General features: G+C 40.9%; 1 protein-coding gene across 3 annotated transcripts in view; it reads left to right on the forward strand.

The window, feature by feature from the left end:
• The window catches only part of dis3l2 (DIS3 like 3'-5' exoribonuclease 2), a 208,504-nt gene that overhangs the window by 155,090 nt on the left and 32,535 nt on the right, over window positions 1–20,879 (forward strand). For all 3 annotated transcript variants that reach the window (XM_067454397.1, XM_067454398.1, XM_067454399.1), the window contains exons 18-19: window positions 8,250–8,380; window positions 10,003–10,107. In XM_067454397.1, coding sequence (XP_067310498.1) covers window positions 8,250–8,380; window positions 10,003–10,107 — 236 coding nt within the window. The remainder of the gene's footprint in view (window positions 1–8,249; window positions 8,381–10,002; window positions 10,108–20,879) is intronic.

Below are 20,879 nucleotides of genomic sequence, written 5' to 3' on the forward strand. Positions count from 1 at the left end.
CACCAACATGTTTCATCAATGGTAGTTTATACAGCACCCGCCACACTGGTTGTATTCCCTCATCTAATGCAAGTTTTTCTCACCACACTGTATCAGTTTTCTTGTCTAACATTGTTCTGTTAAAAACTTTCACAAAACATTTGTACATCACTTTTCCACTTAACACAGCCAAGTCTAAACCCTTTAAACCTTTCAAATCCAATAAAGATCCTGATGCTTCTTTTAAATTTGGAGTAAGACCAAGATTTGGAAATGGATCCTTCTCATCCAAATGTATGGAGCCATCTTTAAATCCTTTTAACAACTTCCATTCCTCCTCTGTTAATTTTCTTCTCCAGAGTTCAACTATTTTGCAGTATGACAAATTGATCTCTGTCCCAACAAAGTGGCAACTGCATTAATATCTTCCAATTCAGGTCCAGACACCTCAACTATATGCTTCAATTTGACATTCCTGGAGGTGCAAAGTATCTGAGTTAGTCCCATCATGCATTCTCCTGTTACATCAAGCCTGGCCCCTTTAACCAAGGGTTCTTCAAGGAACCAATACAATGAGTCTGTTTTCTCCAGCCTGTGAATGATAAAAAATCTCCAAACTTTGAAAAGTCCACGATAAAAAGGTGGTAATCCATTAAGGCAAATGTTCTTATGGTCTATTAGAAAGAGTGCATACCAAGACCTTCTACTCTCTGTAAGATTGTTTTGGCCATTATTTGCCATACCAAATCTGCAGAGCCCGTCAAAAACTTTTGAACAAATTGTAAGCGAAAAGTCGCTAGCCTACTTTGCAAGTGCACCATGCCCTGCCCCCCCTCCTCTTTGGGCAAATAAAGCATACTTTTAGGAAGCCTAAAAATTACCTGTAATTTGGGCAAAAGGCCAACAGGTGGGTCTACACATGACAATTTATGCCGCAATGTTGATGCTATTAAATTATTGATTACAAGAACTCTTCCTCGAAAAGACATTTGTGGATGATTCCATTTCCATTGTTTAAGTCTGCCCTCTATCTTTTCCACAATTCCTTCCCAATTTTTCTGTTGTGCAGCTTCATCACCCAGGTATACTCCCAAATACCTTGTCTTATACCACTACTAACATTAAACGGGGCACTTAAACCACCATTGACCTTCAGCATGCTTCCGATGTTCTGATACAGCACTCAAATCATTTTAATAAATTCCAAACGAAAACCAAAAGCCTCCAAAGTTTTCCACAGATTCTGATGTTCAATTCTGTCAAAAGCTTTTTCCTGGTCCATAGAGATGAGCCCTAAGTCCACCCCCAAAAAACCTGAAACATCCAAAACATCTCTTATTAGATGAACATTATCTAAAATTGATCTACCTGACACGCAATAGGTCTGGTCCATATGGATGACTTGGCCCATTACTTCTCTTAGTCTGTTAGCTAAGACCTTAGATAAAATCTTCATATCAAACTTACAGGATGCCAGTTCTTAATCTGTTGTAAATTGCCCTTTTAGGAAGCAATGTTATAGCTGCTCTTCGACAGCTCAAAGGCAGTGAGCCTTTAGTCAGACTCTCAATAGGTCCTCACCAAGCACAGAACAAAACTCTTTATAAAACTCCACAGGGAGTCCGTCGATACCAGGAGACTTCCCTCCATATCTCTAAGAGCTTTCCAAAGTTCCTGGTTAGACAAGGGTCTTTCCAGATGTGTCTTTGACTCCTCAGCAACACTGGGCAATCCATTATGGAAACTGGCAGACAACTGTTCATTCTCTTTATATTCACTCTTGAACAGATCACTGTAAAACCTTACAGCTTTCCATCTTATATCACTTGTTTCAGTTAACTCCTGGTCACTCTCTGACCGTAAAGCCAATTGAGCCAAGTTCTGATACCTTATCAGAGCTCCTTGTGACTTTATACCAAGCATATTTTCTAAAAGAGGGAATGAGCTTGTGAGCTTGAATGAGAATATTTTCTAAAAGAGTTTAATGTCTCAACTTGTCTTGGTCCTTTCTTAACATCTGCCAATGCTTGTAACTAAATAATTTCAGATTCTAATTTTCTCATGTCTCTAGTGATTTCTAGTGATTCAGCATACTGTTTACAAAGCATTTTCATTTCAAATTTTCCATTGTCCCATCATTGTCTCAAATCATTAAAACATTACTTACTCCAAAAGAAACAAAAAGCTTCTTTAAAATTCAAGTCATTTAACAAAGATACATTAAAATGCCAATATGCACTCTTAACCTTAACATTTGCAATAAAAACCTGACATAAAATTAAAAAATTATCCGAAAAACCAACCAGCACAATTTCACTTTTTTTTAATTACATTTACATGGTGTTTAAAACAGTAAAATCTATCAAGTCTTGCCATAGAGAGATAATTTTCTCTTGTGTAGAACTATGTATACTGATTCAGATTGCCATTGAATTCCCTCCATAAATTATGTGCTTCAATCAGCTCTCGAAGCACTCGACTTGAAGCCACGTGAGGCTCTACATGGTTTCTGTCCAACATTTCATTTTCTGTGCAATTGAAGTCTCCACCCAAAAATACATATTCATCAGTTTTACACTTCTGCAAAGTCGTATTTATACTGAGGATGCTAAATTGCGAGTAACTTTTTGATACCTCAAACGGTTAGGCCGTGGTGAAGAGATTAATTTATGGCGAGAAAAGGGAAACAGGAAGTGCGTTATAACTTTTGCATACATTAATTCATTTTGATGAAACTTCAGCTGTGTGTTCGTTGTAAGAGGACGATCACATGGATATGACTTTTGTGAGTCAAAGTAATAGCGCCACCAACTGCCAGCAGGAAGTGTCAATTTTGTCAATGTTGTTTTTTATGTACAGTCACCAAACTCGGTATATATATTGTACATTTCGAGCCGGACAACTTTCTAATTTACAGTCATTAGCTCTGACCAACAGGAAGTCAGATAATTTGGTTGGAAGATAACAAAAAGTGGAAAGCGAGCTCTGAGTTTTTACCTTCTCCTCAAAAGCGATTCATTCAATCTCCTTCAAACTCGGACGACATGAAGTAAATGTACAGATGATGCTAAAATGCGAACGGTTATTGGATATCTCAAACGGTGTTCCCGTAGCAAAAGCTTAAAAAATACAAAAGAGAGACACAAGTAACTGGTTCATAAATAAGGCTATACTCCCACCTGCTGGTTATTCTATATATCACACTGTTTGTTTTTTTTTGTTTATTTGTTTTTTTTTCAACACTTATGCTCTCACTTAAATGACCAGTAGAGGGCAATATTGTATAAGTTTTCAAGCAAAAAAACTTGCCTCTGTGTGTGTGTGAATGGTTTTCGAGCCTAGTGGGGACTTAAACCTGAATGCACACAGACTCATGGGGACTTCCCAATGGGTACAAAAGCTTATAAATCATACAGAATGAGTTCTTTTGAAAAGGTGAAAATGCAGAAAGTTGTGTGATGGGTAGGTTTTATATGGTTTGTACAGCATAAAAACCATTACGTCTATGGTGAGTCCCCAAAAAGATAGTGAACCAGACATGAGTGTGTGTATGTGTGTGTGTGGGTGTGTTTTGTGGATGGGGGATGGTGGATGGGCTTAACTGATAAGAGTTGCCTGCAGCATACTTCAGCATTACTACTGTGCGTGCGTGCGTGTGTTCTTTTTTCTAGCCTGGTGGGGACTTCGACCTGAATGCACACTGACTCATGGGGACACGTGTCACTGATTTCTACTGTGTGTGTGTGTGTGTGTGTGTGTGTGTGTGTGTGTGTGTGTGTGTGTGTGTGTGTGTGTGTGTGTGTGTGTGTGTGAGCCACTCTTCTGTCTAAAAAGATTACCTCTCAATGCTGTGCTTTGGCCTGCATTAAAGGATAAAACGTTTTATTCTGGGTTTGAATAAAAAAATTTATGTATAAAACCAGTTTATTTGTAGGGCATTGACAATATTGTTTTATATAATTAGTTAAATAATTGTGTTAATACAAATAATTATTAATAAAAAAATATAAATATAAAAAAACATTACTAACAAAAGAAAAAACACATTTAATTGTCTTAAAAAGAAAAGAAAAAAAGTAGTGTGTGTAACTTAAATGAGAAGATGAATGCCTTTTGTTTAAGGACAAAAATGAGAACCAATGAGCAACCGGTATATAGAATAACCAGAAGGTGGGAGTGTAGCCTTATTTAGTAACCAGGTTGGATATGTCCTAGGGAACACTGTTTTGAAGATAAAACTATTGTTGTTATTGCAAAACAGTGTTTTCAGACAATGATATAAAAACAATGTTCTCTCACTGTTTAGATTTTGTGTCTGTCATCCCCCCTCCCCTCCCTCTCTCAGGATCACTCTATGTATGTGTGTGTGTGTGTGTGTGTGTGTGTGTGGAGGGGGTCTCTCTCACTCTGTGTGTGTCGCCTTGTCTCTTGTTTTTTTCATAATTTAACCCTTTCATATCATAGGCTATCAGCAATATCTATCACTTTATTGTGAAAAATAAGTTTAAAAAAATGTATTATATATATATGCAAAGATCACGTATGAAACCTCTTTAAACTAATTATTTATTGATAGAATTCAAATGGATTAAAAAATTAAATTTCACATGATTTTATAAAAGTGGCTGTTTATAATAAACTTCCTTAAATTATATGCATGCATATTACTCTTACCTGACACTGATATTAAAATCATTGTTGCGGTCTCTGTGATTTGGCTTAATTTGTTTTTAAGAGAAGTGTAAGGATTATACAACTTCAGCATTTGGACAGTAATCTGCACTCATTTTGAAATTGACATTTGACATCATCAGAGATAAAATTAATGAATAAAATGTAATTGATCTCATAGATGTGACTGTTGTGGTTCCTGGTCATAGCAGCACCAGTTGCTGCAGTTAATGAGGTGAATTCAAATGACTTTGACATAGTCCCTTTATTTATTTTTTCCCATATTAAATGCCTATTGCCTGCTGTGCACAGTTAGGCTGATGCCACCGGGGTGGCGGTGCCACCGGCTTGGGCCCGTCATCGCTGCTTGCAGCTTTAATTAGGGCCCAAGCCCTGAAAGGGCGCAGAGCCCTATTGTTCTTCTAAGGACAATTTAGCTTTTTCGACTATTCGGGCACTTTCGGGGCCCTTATCATGCTCGAAAACTCTTGAAACTTTGCACACTCATCGGAATCTGCGGCCATCAGGGTCGGACCAGAGGTGGTACCTGGGCGTGGCAAGGGGGCTCGACAGCGCCCCCTAAAGTGGGGTCTGAAAACATGGTCTATAAATCAAACACACTTGCACGTACATGTACGAAACTCGGTACACATATAGAGCTCATTGGGCCAAACAACTTTCGTGCTCTAAGTTATGCGTCAGCCCAACAGGAAGTGAGCTATTATGGGTTGTTCGGAAAACGCATGCTCTGGAATTTAACATACTCCTCCTAGACGATTCACCCGATCAGCACCAAACTCAGTCAGCATGAAGTCAAGACATTGAGGATGCTAAATTGCGAGTAACTTTTTTTTAGATAACTCAAACGGTTAGGCTGTGGCGAGGAGACAAATTTATGGCGAGAAAAGGGAAACAGGAAGTGTGTTATAACTTCTGCATTCATTAATTCATTTTGATTAAACTTCAGCTGTGTGTTCGTTGTAAGAGGCCGATCACATGGATATGACTTTTGTGAGTCAAAGTTATAGCGCCACCAACTGGCAGCAGGAAGTGTGTCACTTTCAAAATGCTTTGAAATCACCATCTTATTTTTACCCGATTTACTTCAAACTTCATCAGTATAATGTCAAAACATAGCAGATATAAAGCTGGTAAGCACTTTCTGATATTGTATATACTGTTGCCACGGCAACACATCGAACTATAACATTGTTTTTCGCTGCTTTTGAGACTCTTAAAATGCTTCAAATTACATGAAACTCAACACACACATCAGACATGCTGTCCAGTAGATATGGGCAAAGACTTAAAAACGGGCGTGGTGGAGGAGCTCAGTAGCGCCATCTTTTGACAAAAGTAATGCAATCTTTTGTCAAAAGTGGGGGGGTTAGTTTTATCTTCAGTCACCAAACTCTGTATATATATTGTTCTCTTTGAGCCGAACAACTTTCTAATTTACAGTCATTAGCGCCGACGAACAGGAACTCAGATATTTAGGGCTTAAGGTGTGAGGACCTTATTGTAATTGCTCAAACCATCATTTTTCTTTTCCCAAATGAATTACTTTTGAGGGCCTAAACACTCATTAAAACTCATGAAACTTTGCACACGTATCAGAAGTGGTGAAAACATACATCTGATATGGGTTTCAGAATTAGGTGTGGCAAAATGGTTCGATAGCGCCACCTACAAAATTTAAATTAAGCGTCATTCGCACTACGTTTCATGTATGAGTATGAAAATTCAGTAGACGCATTCAACAGCCCAATACCTACAAAAAAGACCCAGGGGGCCAAATCTGAAAAACCAACAGGAACTGAGATATTTTGAATTTTCTTTGGTAAATTGGTGCAGTTTTTGCCATTGCCAGACGTTGTACTTTAACAAACTCCTCCTAGAGATTGAATCATATCAACATCGTATTTGCATAGTCTAATCTGAAGGGTGTGTCCGTGGCGGCCTCACAAATGTTGATGTTTCGCCATGACACAGGAATTTGTTGTACCTCAAGCATACAATGTCCGATCTGCCTCAATGATTGTAAATTAGAAACTTGTTCGGCTCAAAGAGAACAATATATATACAGAGTTTGGTGACTGAAGATAGAACTAACTCCCCCCCCCCCCCCCCCACTTTTGACAAAAGATTGCATTACTTTTGTCAAAAGATGGCGCTACTGAGCTCCTCCACCATGCCCGTTTTTAAGTCTTTGCCCATATCTACTGGACAGCATGTCTGATGTGTGTGTTGAGTTTCATGTAATTTGAAGCATTTTAAGAGTCTCAAAAGCAGCGAAAAAGAATGTTATAGTTTGATGTGTTGCCGTGGCAACAGTATATACAATATCAGGAAGTGCTTATCAGCTTTATATATCTGCTATGTTTTGACATTATACTGATGAAGTTTGAAGTAAATCGGGTAAAAATAAGATGGTGATTTCAAAGCATTTTGAAAGTGACACACTTCCTGCTGCCAGTTGGTGGCGCTATAACTTTGACTCACAAAAGTCATATCCATGTGATCGGCCTCTTACAACGAACACACAGCTGAAGTTTAATCAAAATGAATTAATGAATGCAGAAGTTATAACACACTTCCTGTTTCCCTTTTCTCGCCATAAATTCGTCTCCTCGCCACAGCCTAACCGTTTGAGATATCAAAAAGTTGCTCGCAATTTAGCATCCTCAATGTCTTGACTTCATGCTGACCGAGTTTGGTGCTGATCGGGTGAATCGTCTAGGAGGAGTATCGCAAATTCCAGAGCATGCGTTTTCCGAACAACCCATAATAGCTCACTTCGTGTTGGGCTGACGCATAACTTAGAGCACGAAAGTTGTTCGGCCCGATGAGCTCCATATGTGTACCGAGTTTCATACATGTACGTGCAAGTGTGTTTGATTTATAGACCATGTTTTCAGACCCCACTTTAGGGGGCGCTGTCGAGCCCCCCTGCCACGCCCAGGTACCAGCTTTGGTCCGACCCTGATGGCCGCAGATTCCGATGTGTGTCCAAAGTTTCAAGAGTTTTCGAGCATGATAAGGGCCCCGAAAGTGCCCGAATAGTTGAAAAAGCTAAATTGTCCTTAGAAGAACAATAGGGCTCTGTGCCCTTTCAGGGCTTGGGCCCTAATAATCCTTAGAAGAACAATAGGGCTGTGCACCATTTCAGGGCTTGGGCCCTAATAATAATAATAATCCTTAGAAGAACAATAGGGCTCTGCGCCCTTTCAGGGCTTGGGCCCTAATAATCCGTAGAAGAACAATAGGGCTCTGCGCCCTTTCAGGGCTTGGGCCCTAATGAAACTATTTACTTGTTCACCACAATACTAGTAATGGTCATTAATCAATCTTTGGAGTTGTGTTCCTCTTGCATCACATCAGTATGATAGCTTGGGCAAAACATCCTTAACCACTCCTCTCCAATTATTAGACTGCTGTGAGCTAGAGATGGCGAAGATGTGCACTAAAATCAAGCCCCAACCTCCATTTTTTTTCTATTCAGTATTTAATTACAAAAAGCACAACTTCCAGTTCGCACAGACTTCAAGTTCATTGCTGTTTTATCTGAAGCCTCATATTTATTCTGTTTGTCTTTACAGACAGTGGGCCATGTTTGAGTCTCTCAGAAGAGGAAGTACACAAACAGGCATCCCACTGCAATGACAGGAAGACTGCTTCAAAGAGAGTTCAAGAGTTGAGCTCTGAACTTTTCTTTGCTGTCTTTGTGAAGGTATGTATCATAGGAAAGACGCTCAAGGGGTCAGGTTTTATTTATCATTTGCTTGCACGTAGAGTAAAAATCTTCTGTGTATGTAAATAGTAATAAAATAAACATTGAACAAATTGGAACATAAATTGCCTCTTAGCTCCACAACCATCTAACAAACAGCAACCTATTTGAGTTTTTTCAATCAGGCTTTCGCTCGGCCCACAGCTCCTAAACAGGTTCAGGGTGACAAATGAACTTCTAATGACAGCTGATTCAGGATCACCATCACTGCTCATTCTCCTCGATCTAACAGCAGCATTCGACACAGTGGACATACCATCCTCCTGGACTGCCTCAAAAATACGGTTGGATTATCGGGAGCAGCGCTGCAGTGGTTTCAGTCCTACCTTTTGGCAGGACTGAGCTTGTTATATTGGGAGAATGTGAGTCCAGGCTGCTGTGGTGTTCCGCAGGGGTCAGTTCTCGGCCCAATCTTATTCATTCTCTACATGCTTCCCCTTGGTCCTGTCATCAGCAGACATGGACTTTTCATTGTTATGCTGATGACATGCAAATTTATATTAAAACTGCCCCGAGTCCCTCCACAGCTCTGTCACAACTCACCACATGTTTTAAGGAGATGGCATGGATAACTTCCTCCAGCTGAACTCGAGTAAAACTAAGTTACTAGTGGTTGGCACACCTCATCAGATCCACTCCTCTCCCTTATCCAAGCTCATCTTTGACAACCAGGTCATCACTTTCATCCCCTCCGTCACTAACCATTCGGTTTGACACCCAGCTGACCTACAATGACCATATTAAACACATCTGCAAAACCTTCCACCACCTCCAAAACATCACCAAACTCAGTCCCCTTTTAACCTTTGCAGATACAGAGAAACTTGTGCATGCCTTTGTCTCCACCAGGCTGGACTACTGCAACGGACTCTTCAGTGGGATTTCTGGCTAAAATATCCAGATGCTTCAATACATCCAGAACAGTGCTGCTGGCCACTAGTCCTTATGAGAGTCTGTAAATATGATCCCATAACTCCCATCCTAATCTCATTGCACTGGCTTCCTCTTTCATCCTGGGTCGACTACAAAAACCTCATGCTCACACATAAATGCATCACCAGACATGCACCACCATATCTACAGGAACTCTGAAATCCTCCACCTGCACCCTCAGATGGAGCCACCTGCTTCTTCAAGTTCCCACCACCAGGCTTCATACCATGGTAGACCAAGATTTCTGCTCGGCTGCACCGCGGCTTTGGAACCGCCTTCTCAGTGAGCTGAGAGCAGTACAGAGCCTGGACCAGTTTAGCAGACTTTACCAGAACTTTTCTGTTCAGAAGGGTTGTATGTGTTGGTTGTTTGTATTATTCTATATTTTTACTTTTTATTCATTTTGTTATTTTTCCCTTTTTCCATTGTTGCACTTTGAGATTCGTCTTTGAAACGTCTGTTATAAATAAAATCTATTATCATTATTATTATTATTATTATTATTATTATTATTATTATTATTATTATTATTATTATATGTATTTGTAAGTATAGTTGTTTTTGATCTGCAAAGGCAGAAATGATGTTGGAAACAAACCATTTATTTATGAGTGTGTTGTTGTTTGTAGGAGTGTGGTCCTCTGGATTCAGAGGCTATGGTCATGGGGATTCTGGACCAGTCCTTTGATGTGCTTGTGCTTCGCTATGGAGTGCAGAAACGAATCTACTGTAATGTACGTATGACTTATTCAACTATTTACATTGGTGTCATTTTCCACCCCCCCCCCCCCCCCCCCCCCCCCCTGTCCTCTGAGGTCTACTTATTAGCAAGTTCTTTTTTTTCTTTTTTTTTACATCATGCATCAAAAAACAATTTAGAAGTAATAGGCTATTGTTATCCTGTTTTGACCCTCTAGTTGAAAACTCTGATAGGTCGACAGGTTAATACTCATAACATTTGATAGGTGTGCTGCATTAAAGTAAATGCCCACTGCTATGATTGGGAATGTTTGCCGTAAAGGGATAGTTTACCCAAAAATTTAATTGATCCCATAATGACAAATGAGCCATTTTGGCAGCTTGGTTTGAATAAAACAGTTTTTGAAGTTCATCTGTGTGCTTTCCGGATTGTATTATTATAATGCCTTCTTTTTTGCATTTTATCGGTTGTGTCTGAGATTAAATTTAATAGCAATTACAACTACTTTTAATTGATGTTGGCTTTGTGAAGTTTTCTGTGGTCAGTTCTTGTGAAAACATTGTCTTCAGGGTAAATATTGAGGTTTGCTGTCACTTTGCTGCAGTTGTTCTTTGTTGTTTGGGTTTGGATTAGGGTTAGGGTTAGTTTCTTGTAGGTTAATTAAGCATAATTGTACTGTTACTACTATGGTAAGTACATTTAACATATATAACAAGGAAAGTGTGTAATAAAGTGTTACCGACTGTTGTTCTTAAAATATGCTACAATTGGGCAATTGTTTGTTTCTTCAATGTAGCCTACACAAATTATATTTACCCCTATAATAATGGATGTCGATATTATTTTCCCAAACCCTGTAGAGTAGAGATCTGTGAGACAAGTATATTTAAAAAACGGGTGGAGATTTTCTGTTGAAATTAGCTTTATCTATGTTATAGTTTAACTTGTATGCAATGCAGGAACAATACCTAATTTTCCGAACACATTAGGCCTCAAAAAATACAGTCTTGTATTACAGTTTTCATTAACCCATGAAAAAATATGTGACCAATCACGGAAAATAGGGACACAAGTCAGTTTTGGGGCATTTTGAGTTATTCACAGATTCTGAAAGTGTAGTCTCCAAGCTTTCCAACAATGTGTAACAGTTGTGGCCATTTGAAGGTAGGCATTTTACAAAAGCTCAAAAGGTAGAGAATGGCTTTTAAAGATTGTGCAGTTCTCACCTGTTCTCACCTGCTGGGAGTTGCTGGAAACTCACCCCATAAGAAACAGAAAAATATTCTTTTAGATCTCATTGCCTCCAATGAAATAATTCGTTCGGGCACACTTTCTGTTTGTCGGGATCTTGTTTGTTGATGCAACCATCTCTGAAGTTTGTACTGTTCGTCTGTTCGTCTAAATGTCCAATAATTTGCATGTCCTGCCACTCTTTTTCCGCAGCTAAAGAATCCAGCTGTATGTTGTACATAATGTCTGGAGAAAGTTTCTGGCTACAGGAGTGTCTCCCATGCAGATAGTTCTTTTCTCCTCGTGTGACATTTACACTCAAAGTTACGGATTTTCCCCTTTTCTCTGTCTTTATCCCCATCAAATGTTACTATCAATATAGCCTCTTATATCTTACGGTCCAACTCGTCCGATTTATTCCACCAGTTCGATACATTTTTCCTCTTATTCATCTTCGCTCAGTTGTAGATTAGGGATATTATTCAGTTTTATTATGCCGCTTTCATCGTTGCTCATATCGTCTTCAGAATCAGTGAGCGATTGTTCATAAGCATCCAGCTTGTCTTACGTCAAAACATTTTTGGTGTAACTGCCACGGTTCAGCTTGTCTGTGATCATCTTTGCGGCGTCCATCTTCATTGAATTTTGATTACAGCTAGAGCTGACCAGAGCGCTGCATAACTAAGTAGCCATGTTTCCCTTGAAGGGCTCACTTATCCAGTATGGAAATACACACATAACATGCCCCTAGTGCAAGCTAGAATCTCCAAAAAAAACAAGCCGATTTCAACTTCAAAATCTATGCTTTTAAATACCAAAACTTCTATCTCAGACACGAAGAGGCTTCTTCGTGATCACAACTAACAGATTCTGCAAAAAAGTTCTCATTTTGCTTGAAAATGCTGCCGACTTGTGTCACTGGTTTCTGTGACGGGTTACCAGAGTTGGGAGTAAAGCATTACAAAAGTAATACATTACAGTAACTTATTACTTTTTGCTGTAATGCAGTAGTGTAAGGCATTATTAATGAATTTTCAGTAATATTTTACTCTGTACATTTTCATTAAATCCTCCCCCCCCCACACACACACACACACACACAAAATAAATAAATAAAAAATAAATAAATGAAAAGGAAAAAGAAAAAGAGCACAATACTAGAGCACAATAATATTAGACTAGAGAACAGACAGTTCAAATAAAAACTGAAGGTGTCTGCTAAGTAGCCTATGAGCCGAACGTGTCGCAGTACAAACGCATCAGGAGTCGGATCTTGAGCTGACGGATGATCACGGAAGATTTGGTTTCAAAGTGAAATGTAGAAACGCCCATAAAAGGGAGTTTGTCATTGTGTTGTGTTTTTCATTAAGAATAATAGGCTAATTCTAAACCGAAACTAAAATCTGCTTCGCCGCACAGGGCGTGCATTTACTGAGCTGTCATTCACGGTGTGCGCCACTGGCGCATTTTCAGTTCATATGGAAGTATAACTTTCATAGGAATTCATTGAAAGCACTCGCTTTGCATTCACTCATGTTATTAATGCCGAAGCGGTGGTGCGCATGTTCCTTTAGGTTAGATAGAATAGTGATTTAAAAGCCCAGATACCGGTGTTGTCACATCACACTTTGATTAACCGGTGGGAAAATGTCCACACCGTCACATGTACACTACTGTACATTCGCGAGATGGATGCGCATTGCTTAGTTTATCAGAGATGAGGACAAGAACTTTGGCTAGTCAAATGCAAATGCAGTCAAATGCAACCTTTGTCTAAAACCGAAATAACTATCAATGTCGCAACAATAAGAAAAGGAACAAATCCGCATACTGTCGTAACTTAGAGCAGTGTTTGCCAACCTTTTTTCAGTCATGGCACCCTTCGAAAATTTTGTGGTGCCCCTCGCATACGTTCAATATTTGCTATGATCAGAGAATAATGGACTAATAAAAATAAAGCAAATAAGAACAAATAACTTTATCCCCATAAGCAGCAGCACAAATAAATACTATTGAGCAAAGATACTGATAAAATGAACAATGCTTTTCATGTTTTTCAGGTAGGTCTAACCGTTTTTAGGTAGAGAAATAGAATAAATAATCAAATGTAAAATAACTGCATATTTAACTGTTTAAATTAAAGATTAATCCTTATTAAACTTACAAAAGCTATTCAATCAAAAGCAGTGAGTCCTTATCTTTTCTTTGACATTAAAAAGAGTAAAGGTTGCTGCCCCTTTAAGACCTTTAAGATAGGGATATGCATTGTCTTTCTCGATTATATAAGGACTTTCAGAACCATAAGGACTTTCAGACTATGTCTGCATGGACACTCATCAAGATGGACATGTTGACATACGTTTTGTGTGAGTTTGTCCGTTCAAGCGCAAAACTTGAAAGAGAACTCAATATTTGCGTGCTGTGAGACGTGTGCTTGGGGGTGCTTATCCAAACTGCTGTTTGAATGATGCTGTTAACTGCTCAACGAAGCTCTTACTGTATTCATGTCGATGTTGTGTTTGTTGTTAGTTGTGGTGAAAGCATTTTTTGAGAGAAATAACATTGCAAAGTTCACTCGTGTTTATTCAGAGAGCTCGGATACAAACTAAATAAACTAGTGCTTTCAACAACTCGGTACAATAACACTTTCTCAGCAATCTTTCCCCAGCTCTCCGTCATTCTCTCTCGACTGGCAGTGCTGCAGCTGCAGCTGCTCGTGCCTAACTAAACCATGTCCCCTCCTCCAAATAATCTCATTTCAAATGTTCTGTTTTGTGTTTTGAATGTTTGAATGTGTAAATGTTAAGTGTTAGCTACATGTGAAGCACCATGAGAGCCCAAACTTATTGCCCCAAGGGGATAAATAAAGCTCTAAACTAAAAAGATGATATCTTTGTTATATCAAATAGTTTGACCTCTATACCACAGGATAAAAAAAAAAAAAAAGTTTTTTAGGCTTAGTGTAAGTTTGCTGATTTTCAGCCCGCTTTGTATTGTATTGTGGCAATGTTAGTAGCATATGTTTAATCTTCCTCCGTGTTACTTGGACTAAGAAAGTCATGCTCTTTTAATTTTTGCACCTGGGAACTAGGGCTAGGCGATATCTAAAAAAAAATATTGGCGATATTGTCCAAATTTTTACGGTATTCAGTATATATCTCGAAATTTTTGCAATTAAAAACAACAAAAACTATTTAGATAGAACTAAATTAAATAAAAGTACATGAAATATAAGTACATGTTTACATTTCGTGAACAGGTTGGGATGACCAAAATCTTATTTAATAGACCATTTCAGAATGTTTGTAAACAATCGCCTCAAGATACTTCCGGGTGGCAGAACGCGAGCGGCTTCTACTGACAAACTGAAGAGATCAGCCGGCTACTGTAAATAGTAACATAGTTAAGAACATTGCTGTTGTTTAAAGTTGAAACTATGACGAAAACGTGTTGTGTTTGGGGTTGCGCCATCAGATATACAGGAAAAGGTGTAGGATTTTATCGATTTCATTCAGAAAGAAGTAAATATATCCAGCAAAACCTGTGGGTGAGGAGGCTAAAGCGAGTGGACGTCGTCAAAAGTGGGGCTACAGAGAAGTATTCTCAAAATGGTCCATCTACAAAATCATAGCAGAGCATAATTATCTTCAGCTGGGGAATTTCGAGACTAATATTAGTAAACTTTAGATCTCTTTTAACCCCTTACGATTCAAAGATCATACGGCCTCAGATTACTATTGTTCAACATTCACTGCTCATCACACATTATCTGGACAAACTCAGTATCATCAGAAAGATTAAAGACTCCAGCTTTGATATTTGAACACTGTTTATGATAAAACTGGGTTGCAGTGACATTCAATTCTTAATTTATGTCAGGAGTGCATTATTATCGATCCGTTATGAACGATATTTTGAATAGATTATCAGACGCACTTTATTCTCTCGTCTTCACTGGCTCATTTGTGTTCACAGAGATCGCAAAGAACAGCTTTCAGTTTAGCTCTTAGTTTAAAAGTCCTCATATTTGGAGAAATATTGACATATCACGTTTGCAAAATATTTCGTCATACAGAATACAATTTCTATTAATTTCTCACGGAATTATTCGATATAAAAGAGTTAAAACATGCGCAGACCTCTCTCCTACTGTCTCGGACATTTCCTCATTCTGGCTCGAACGGGCCTATTCTAAATTTCTACGCGTGAACTAAGAAGCTAATAAACACACGATAACTATGGAATAAGGTTTTTGTGTGATTGTTCATGTGATTTCGGCTATTTTATATCAATAATGGATGTTTACATGACTGCTAACAGGTGTAGTGATTAGTTCCATATAAAAATATAAATATAACATATTTTAACATCGGGAGTTTGTGAGATATTGCAGATGCCACGAGTCATTAAAGTGGATCATTGCATCAAATCAGCTGGGAAACAGCATGACTGCACCGCGAGCCGGCCGCAATCACACAAGGTTTCGTGTTAAACACAGACACCGGAACTTTCAATGTTGCTGCTATAGCTTCAGATACAAAAAATAAAGAAAAAATGTGTGCAAAGGATTTGTTGAAAAGCAGAGAACAGGGAAATAGACTATCTACGATAGCCTAACATATTGTAATTCAAACAGCAACAGTCACTAAAATAACTACTCAATGGTAGGCTGAAGCTCATTTAAAAATTGTGGTATTAGACTAGCACTACATCTACTAGACCAAGGTTAGGCATTTCATGTATTGCTATCTCCTGAATTAATTAATCGGTCCCTCAATAATCATGTTAACTATGTCTGAATACTAGCGTTGCCATAGGAACGCTTCGGCTTTTGCCACCCGGAAGAACGTTTATTACTGTTGTGACGTCATGGTGAATTGTCGTATTATATGAGTAATTTAATATTTTTGAAATGTACTTCTATAATTATAATATAGATTTTTTTTATTAGGGGCCAAGCACCTAAGGTGCGGAGGCACCTATTGTATCTGTTCTCCTACTTTATTCTTCCGGCATTGAAGTCTATGGCAGCCCATAGAACCGCTTGCGGGAAAGTTGTAATGATTTGACATTCTGACAGAGGACAGTCCCAACATTAAATACACCAATTTTGGTGTCTGCAACTCAATCCCTCTAGCACCACCACCTGTTCAAAGTTACACTCATGTTTTTGCTAATAACTTTTGAACCTTTAAGGGCTAGAAACAAAATTCCCTTTTCCTCTGATTTCTGAGCTCATGCCAATCCGATAACACCCCATGACGTCATTATATATTTCCCGCCATTTAAAATTTTCCCAAAAACCTACTTTTGCGAACTCATCCTAGACGGTTTGTCCGATTTTCTCGAAAGTTCATTCACCCTATCATCTTCAGCCTGTGCTGACAAAAGTTATGGAATTCAAGTTGATTCGTCAAATTGTTTCCAATAAATACTCAAACAAATCTTATGTAGCGCTTGGGAAAACAGACGAGAAGGCTGTATCTCCGCAACGCTTTATCGTATTCAGACCAAACTTGGTACATGTTGGCACAAGCATGTCCTCAGACAACATGCGCCATTTATGGTTTGTGCGCCATTGTAATTTAGTGCAAAAAAATTGCCGATATCTTGGAAACCGCTAGTCTGATCGAGATGAAAACATCGTCAGAAGTTCGGAAACATAGTTTAAGATACTAGAAGGAAACTGAGAGATCCAAATGCGATAAACTCATTTATTCAACAGAACTGCACAATGTTCACAAAAGTCCGAAGACCACAAGGAAACTCAAGAACATGGCAGGAAAGGTGTAGAGCGATCAGGCAATCCCAGAAGACGGTGAATGGCGGTGAGCTGGTCAGCGGCTCGTGACGCAGGGGAAGCAGTGGGCAGATAAGCGTCAGGAATCCAGGAATCCGGAACAGAGTCGATCTCCCTGGAGAAACAGGGCCGACACCAAGGACCACAGAAGCCTGCAACGATCTGACAATGAGTGCTGTCAGTGACACGTATAAGAAGGCAGCGGTGATGAGTGCAGCAGGTGATGGTGCTCAAGAAATAATCAGAAACCACGCCCCCAACACAACCACACCACGCAAAGTGAATGAGATGATGGATTGATGAACCGTGACAATACCCCTCCCCCTAGGAGCGCCTCCTGGAGCTCCCAGGAGGACCTACCTGTCGATTGTAATCATCAATAAGGGAGTGATCCAGTATGTCCCTCGCAGGAACCGGACCGTAACCTTCCCAGTCCACCAAGTACTGGAATCCGCGTCCCCTCCGTCTCGAGTCCAGAATACGATTTACTGTATAGGTTGGGTCCCCATCTACGAGACGCAACAGAGGAGGAACCGTGGCTGGCGGATTAATGTGGGAATAAAACACAGGCTTTAATTTGGAAACATGGAACACAGGGTGTATCCTCACGTACGCAGGAGGTAGTTTGAGGCGTACTGTCACTGGACTAAGAATTTTGATGACAGGAAACGGGCCTATAAATTTAGAAGCCATTTTATTACTCACGGAGCGGAGAGGAGAGGAATGTTTCTGGATAAAAGCCACACCTTTTGACCCACAACGTAGACGGGAGGCTTAGACCGGTGGCGATCGGCTTGGGCCTTGGTGCGCGCACGCACCTGGAGCAGAGTCTCACAGGCTCTACTTCATGTGTGGCGACACCTCTGGACAAAAGCGTGGGCGGAGGGGACCGCGACTTCGGACTCCAGACTGGGAAAAAGTGGTGGCTGGTACCCTAAGCTACACTCAAACGGCGAGACCCGACACTGGTAACGAATTATGAGCGTACTCAATTCAAGAGATTTGCTGGCTCCAGGACGAAGGATTCTTGGAGGCTAAACATTGCAACCCTCTCTCAAGATCTTGGTTGGCCCGCTCAGTCTGACCATTACTCTGGGGGTGAAACCCCGAAGATAGACTAACCGTCGCCCCCAGTAATCTACAGAATTCACGCCAAAATTTAGAAATAAATTGGGGCCCCCGTCGGAAACCACGTTCATCGGAAGACCATGTAAACGAAAGACGTGCTCAACGACAGCTACCACTGTCTCCTTAGCTGAAGGTAGTTTGGCTAAGGGGATAAAATGAACCATTTTCGAGAATCGGTCCACGACGGTTAAAACCATCTTGCCCTGTGAGGGCGGGAGGGCGGTGATGAAATCTAGTGCGACGTGGGACCAGGGTCTCGAAGGAACCGACAGCAGTTGGAGTAACCCATCCGGAGGGTGATTAGACGTCTTACCCATGGCACAAACTGAACAAGCCAAAACAAATTCCCGGACTTCGCGAGCCATACCAGGCCACCAGAATCGTTGCTTGACCAAAAATGTAGTTCTATTTACCCCTGGATGACAAGCTACATTGGAACAATGACCCTATCGTATCATGTCGGACCGAACCCCCTCCGGCACAAATAACCTACTCGGTGGCCCACCGGGCGGAGGCGTTACCCCTTCTAAGACTGACTTGACCCTCGACTCGACCTCCCATACGAGTGTGGAGACCACCAGTCTCTCAGGTAAAATACACTCGGGAGTAGCTGGGCGTTCGGAGCGGTCAAAAATGCACGACAAAGCATTTTTAGAACCCGGGCGGTACGATAGAGAAAAATTGAAACATCCGGAAAAAAAGGGCCCACCGAGCCTGCTTAGAGTTGAGTCTTTTTAGCAGATCTGATGTACTCAAGATTCTTATGATCGGTCCATACGATGAAAGGTACCCCTGACCCCTCTAACCAATGACGCCATTCTTCCAATGCAAGTTTGCCAACAATTCTCTGTTACCAATGTCGAAATTGCGTTCGGCTGGGGATAAACGATGATAAAAAAACACGTACGGATGCATCTTGTCATCCGAGGAAGAGCGCTGGGAAAGAACTGCACCTACCCCCGTCTCTGATGCATCAACCTCCACCACGAACTGTCTAGATGGATCAGGGGGCACCAGAATGGGAGCCGAAACTAAGCGGCTCTTGAGTTTGAAAAATGCAGCCTCGGCTGCACCAGACCACCTGAAGACAGTTCTGGAAGAGGTCAACGGCGTCAAAGGTGCGGCTAGTTGGCTGAAATTGCGAATAAAACGCAGATAGAAATTGGCGAATCCCAGAAACCTCTGTAGGGCCTTACGGGAATCTGGACTCGGCCAATCTATCACAGCCTTAACTTTGTCAGGATCAATGCACATTCCCTCGGATGAGACGATATAACCCAGGAAAGAAACAGACCGTGCATGAAACACGCATTTCTCCGCCTTGACAAAAAGCCCATTCTCTAGCAACCTCTGAAGCACTAGTCTGACGTGTCGGACATGCTCCTGGAGAGACGAAGAAAAAATCAATATGTCATCCAGGTAGACATACAGAAACTGATTGACCATGTCTCCCAACACGTCATTGACTAGTGCCTGGAAGACTGCGGGGGAGTTGGAAAGCCCGAAGGGCATGACCAAATATTCATAATGTCCCCTAGGACATTATGAATATATGACCAAATATTCATAATGTCCCCGGCGTTTAATAGGGGTATTAAACGCCGTCTTCCACTCATCCCCCTCTCTTATGCACACCAAATGATAAGCATTACGTAAGTCCAATTTCGTGAATACGGATGCTCCCTGTAACCTCTCGAAGGCTGAAGACATCAACGGCAAAGGATAAGTATTCTTTACCGTGATTTTGTTCAGCCCCCGGTAATCAATACAAGGTCACAGAGAACAATCCTTCTTACTCACGAAAAAAACCCCACCCCCGCTGGAGAAGAGGGGCGGATGAACTCAGAAGCTAGAGAATCAGAAATGTATTTCTCCATGGCCTCCCTCTCAGGTAAAGAAAGAGAGTATAACTTGCCTTTGGGCGGAGACTTGCCTGGCAGTAAGTCTATAGCACAGTCATAGGGACGGTGGGGAGGGAGAGAAGCAGCCCGGGACTTACTTAACACCTCCTTCAGGTCGAGGTACTCCGCTGGCATTTTAGCTAAATCCATCGTCTCCTCCTGAAACACAGAACAAGACACAGACGAACGAGCAGAAACAAGACAAGAGGCATGGCACTGATGACTCTACCCAATGACAGAATTGGGTCCCCAGTCAACCCTGGGATTGTGCTTCAATAACCAGGGATGGCCGAGGACAATAGGGATGAGAGGGGAGTCCGTGATGAATTTAATAATTTCTGTGTGATTGCCCGATATGATCAGTGTGATGGTGTCAGTGGTGTGAGTGATGTTGGGGAGAGTCTGTCCGTTGAGGGCGTGCTAAGCAATGGGGTTGGGAAGGGGGGTGAGGGGGATCTGGAGCTGTGAAGCCAGGCTGCGGTCCAAAAAACTGCCCTCTGCCCCGGAGTCCACCAACGCCTGGCAGTGATGATATCCGGTGGCCCAACTGCAACCTTCCCGGAAGGAGAGTCACGGACGAGGAATTCCTCAACGCAGCTCCACCCGACAGTAACCCCCGTTCTACTGTCGGGCTCGATCTTTTAACGGACACTGGTTGAGGAAATTTCCCCCGCCGCACCACAATAAAGACATAAGCCTTCCGTCCTCCGGCGTTCTCTCTCCGCCCGGAAAAGCCAAGCTCTCCCC

This window comes from Pseudorasbora parva, chromosome 9, assembly GCF_024679245.1.
Source record: "Pseudorasbora parva isolate DD20220531a chromosome 9, ASM2467924v1, whole genome shotgun sequence".
Classification (NCBI taxonomy): domain Eukaryota; kingdom Metazoa; phylum Chordata; class Actinopteri; order Cypriniformes; family Gobionidae; genus Pseudorasbora; species Pseudorasbora parva.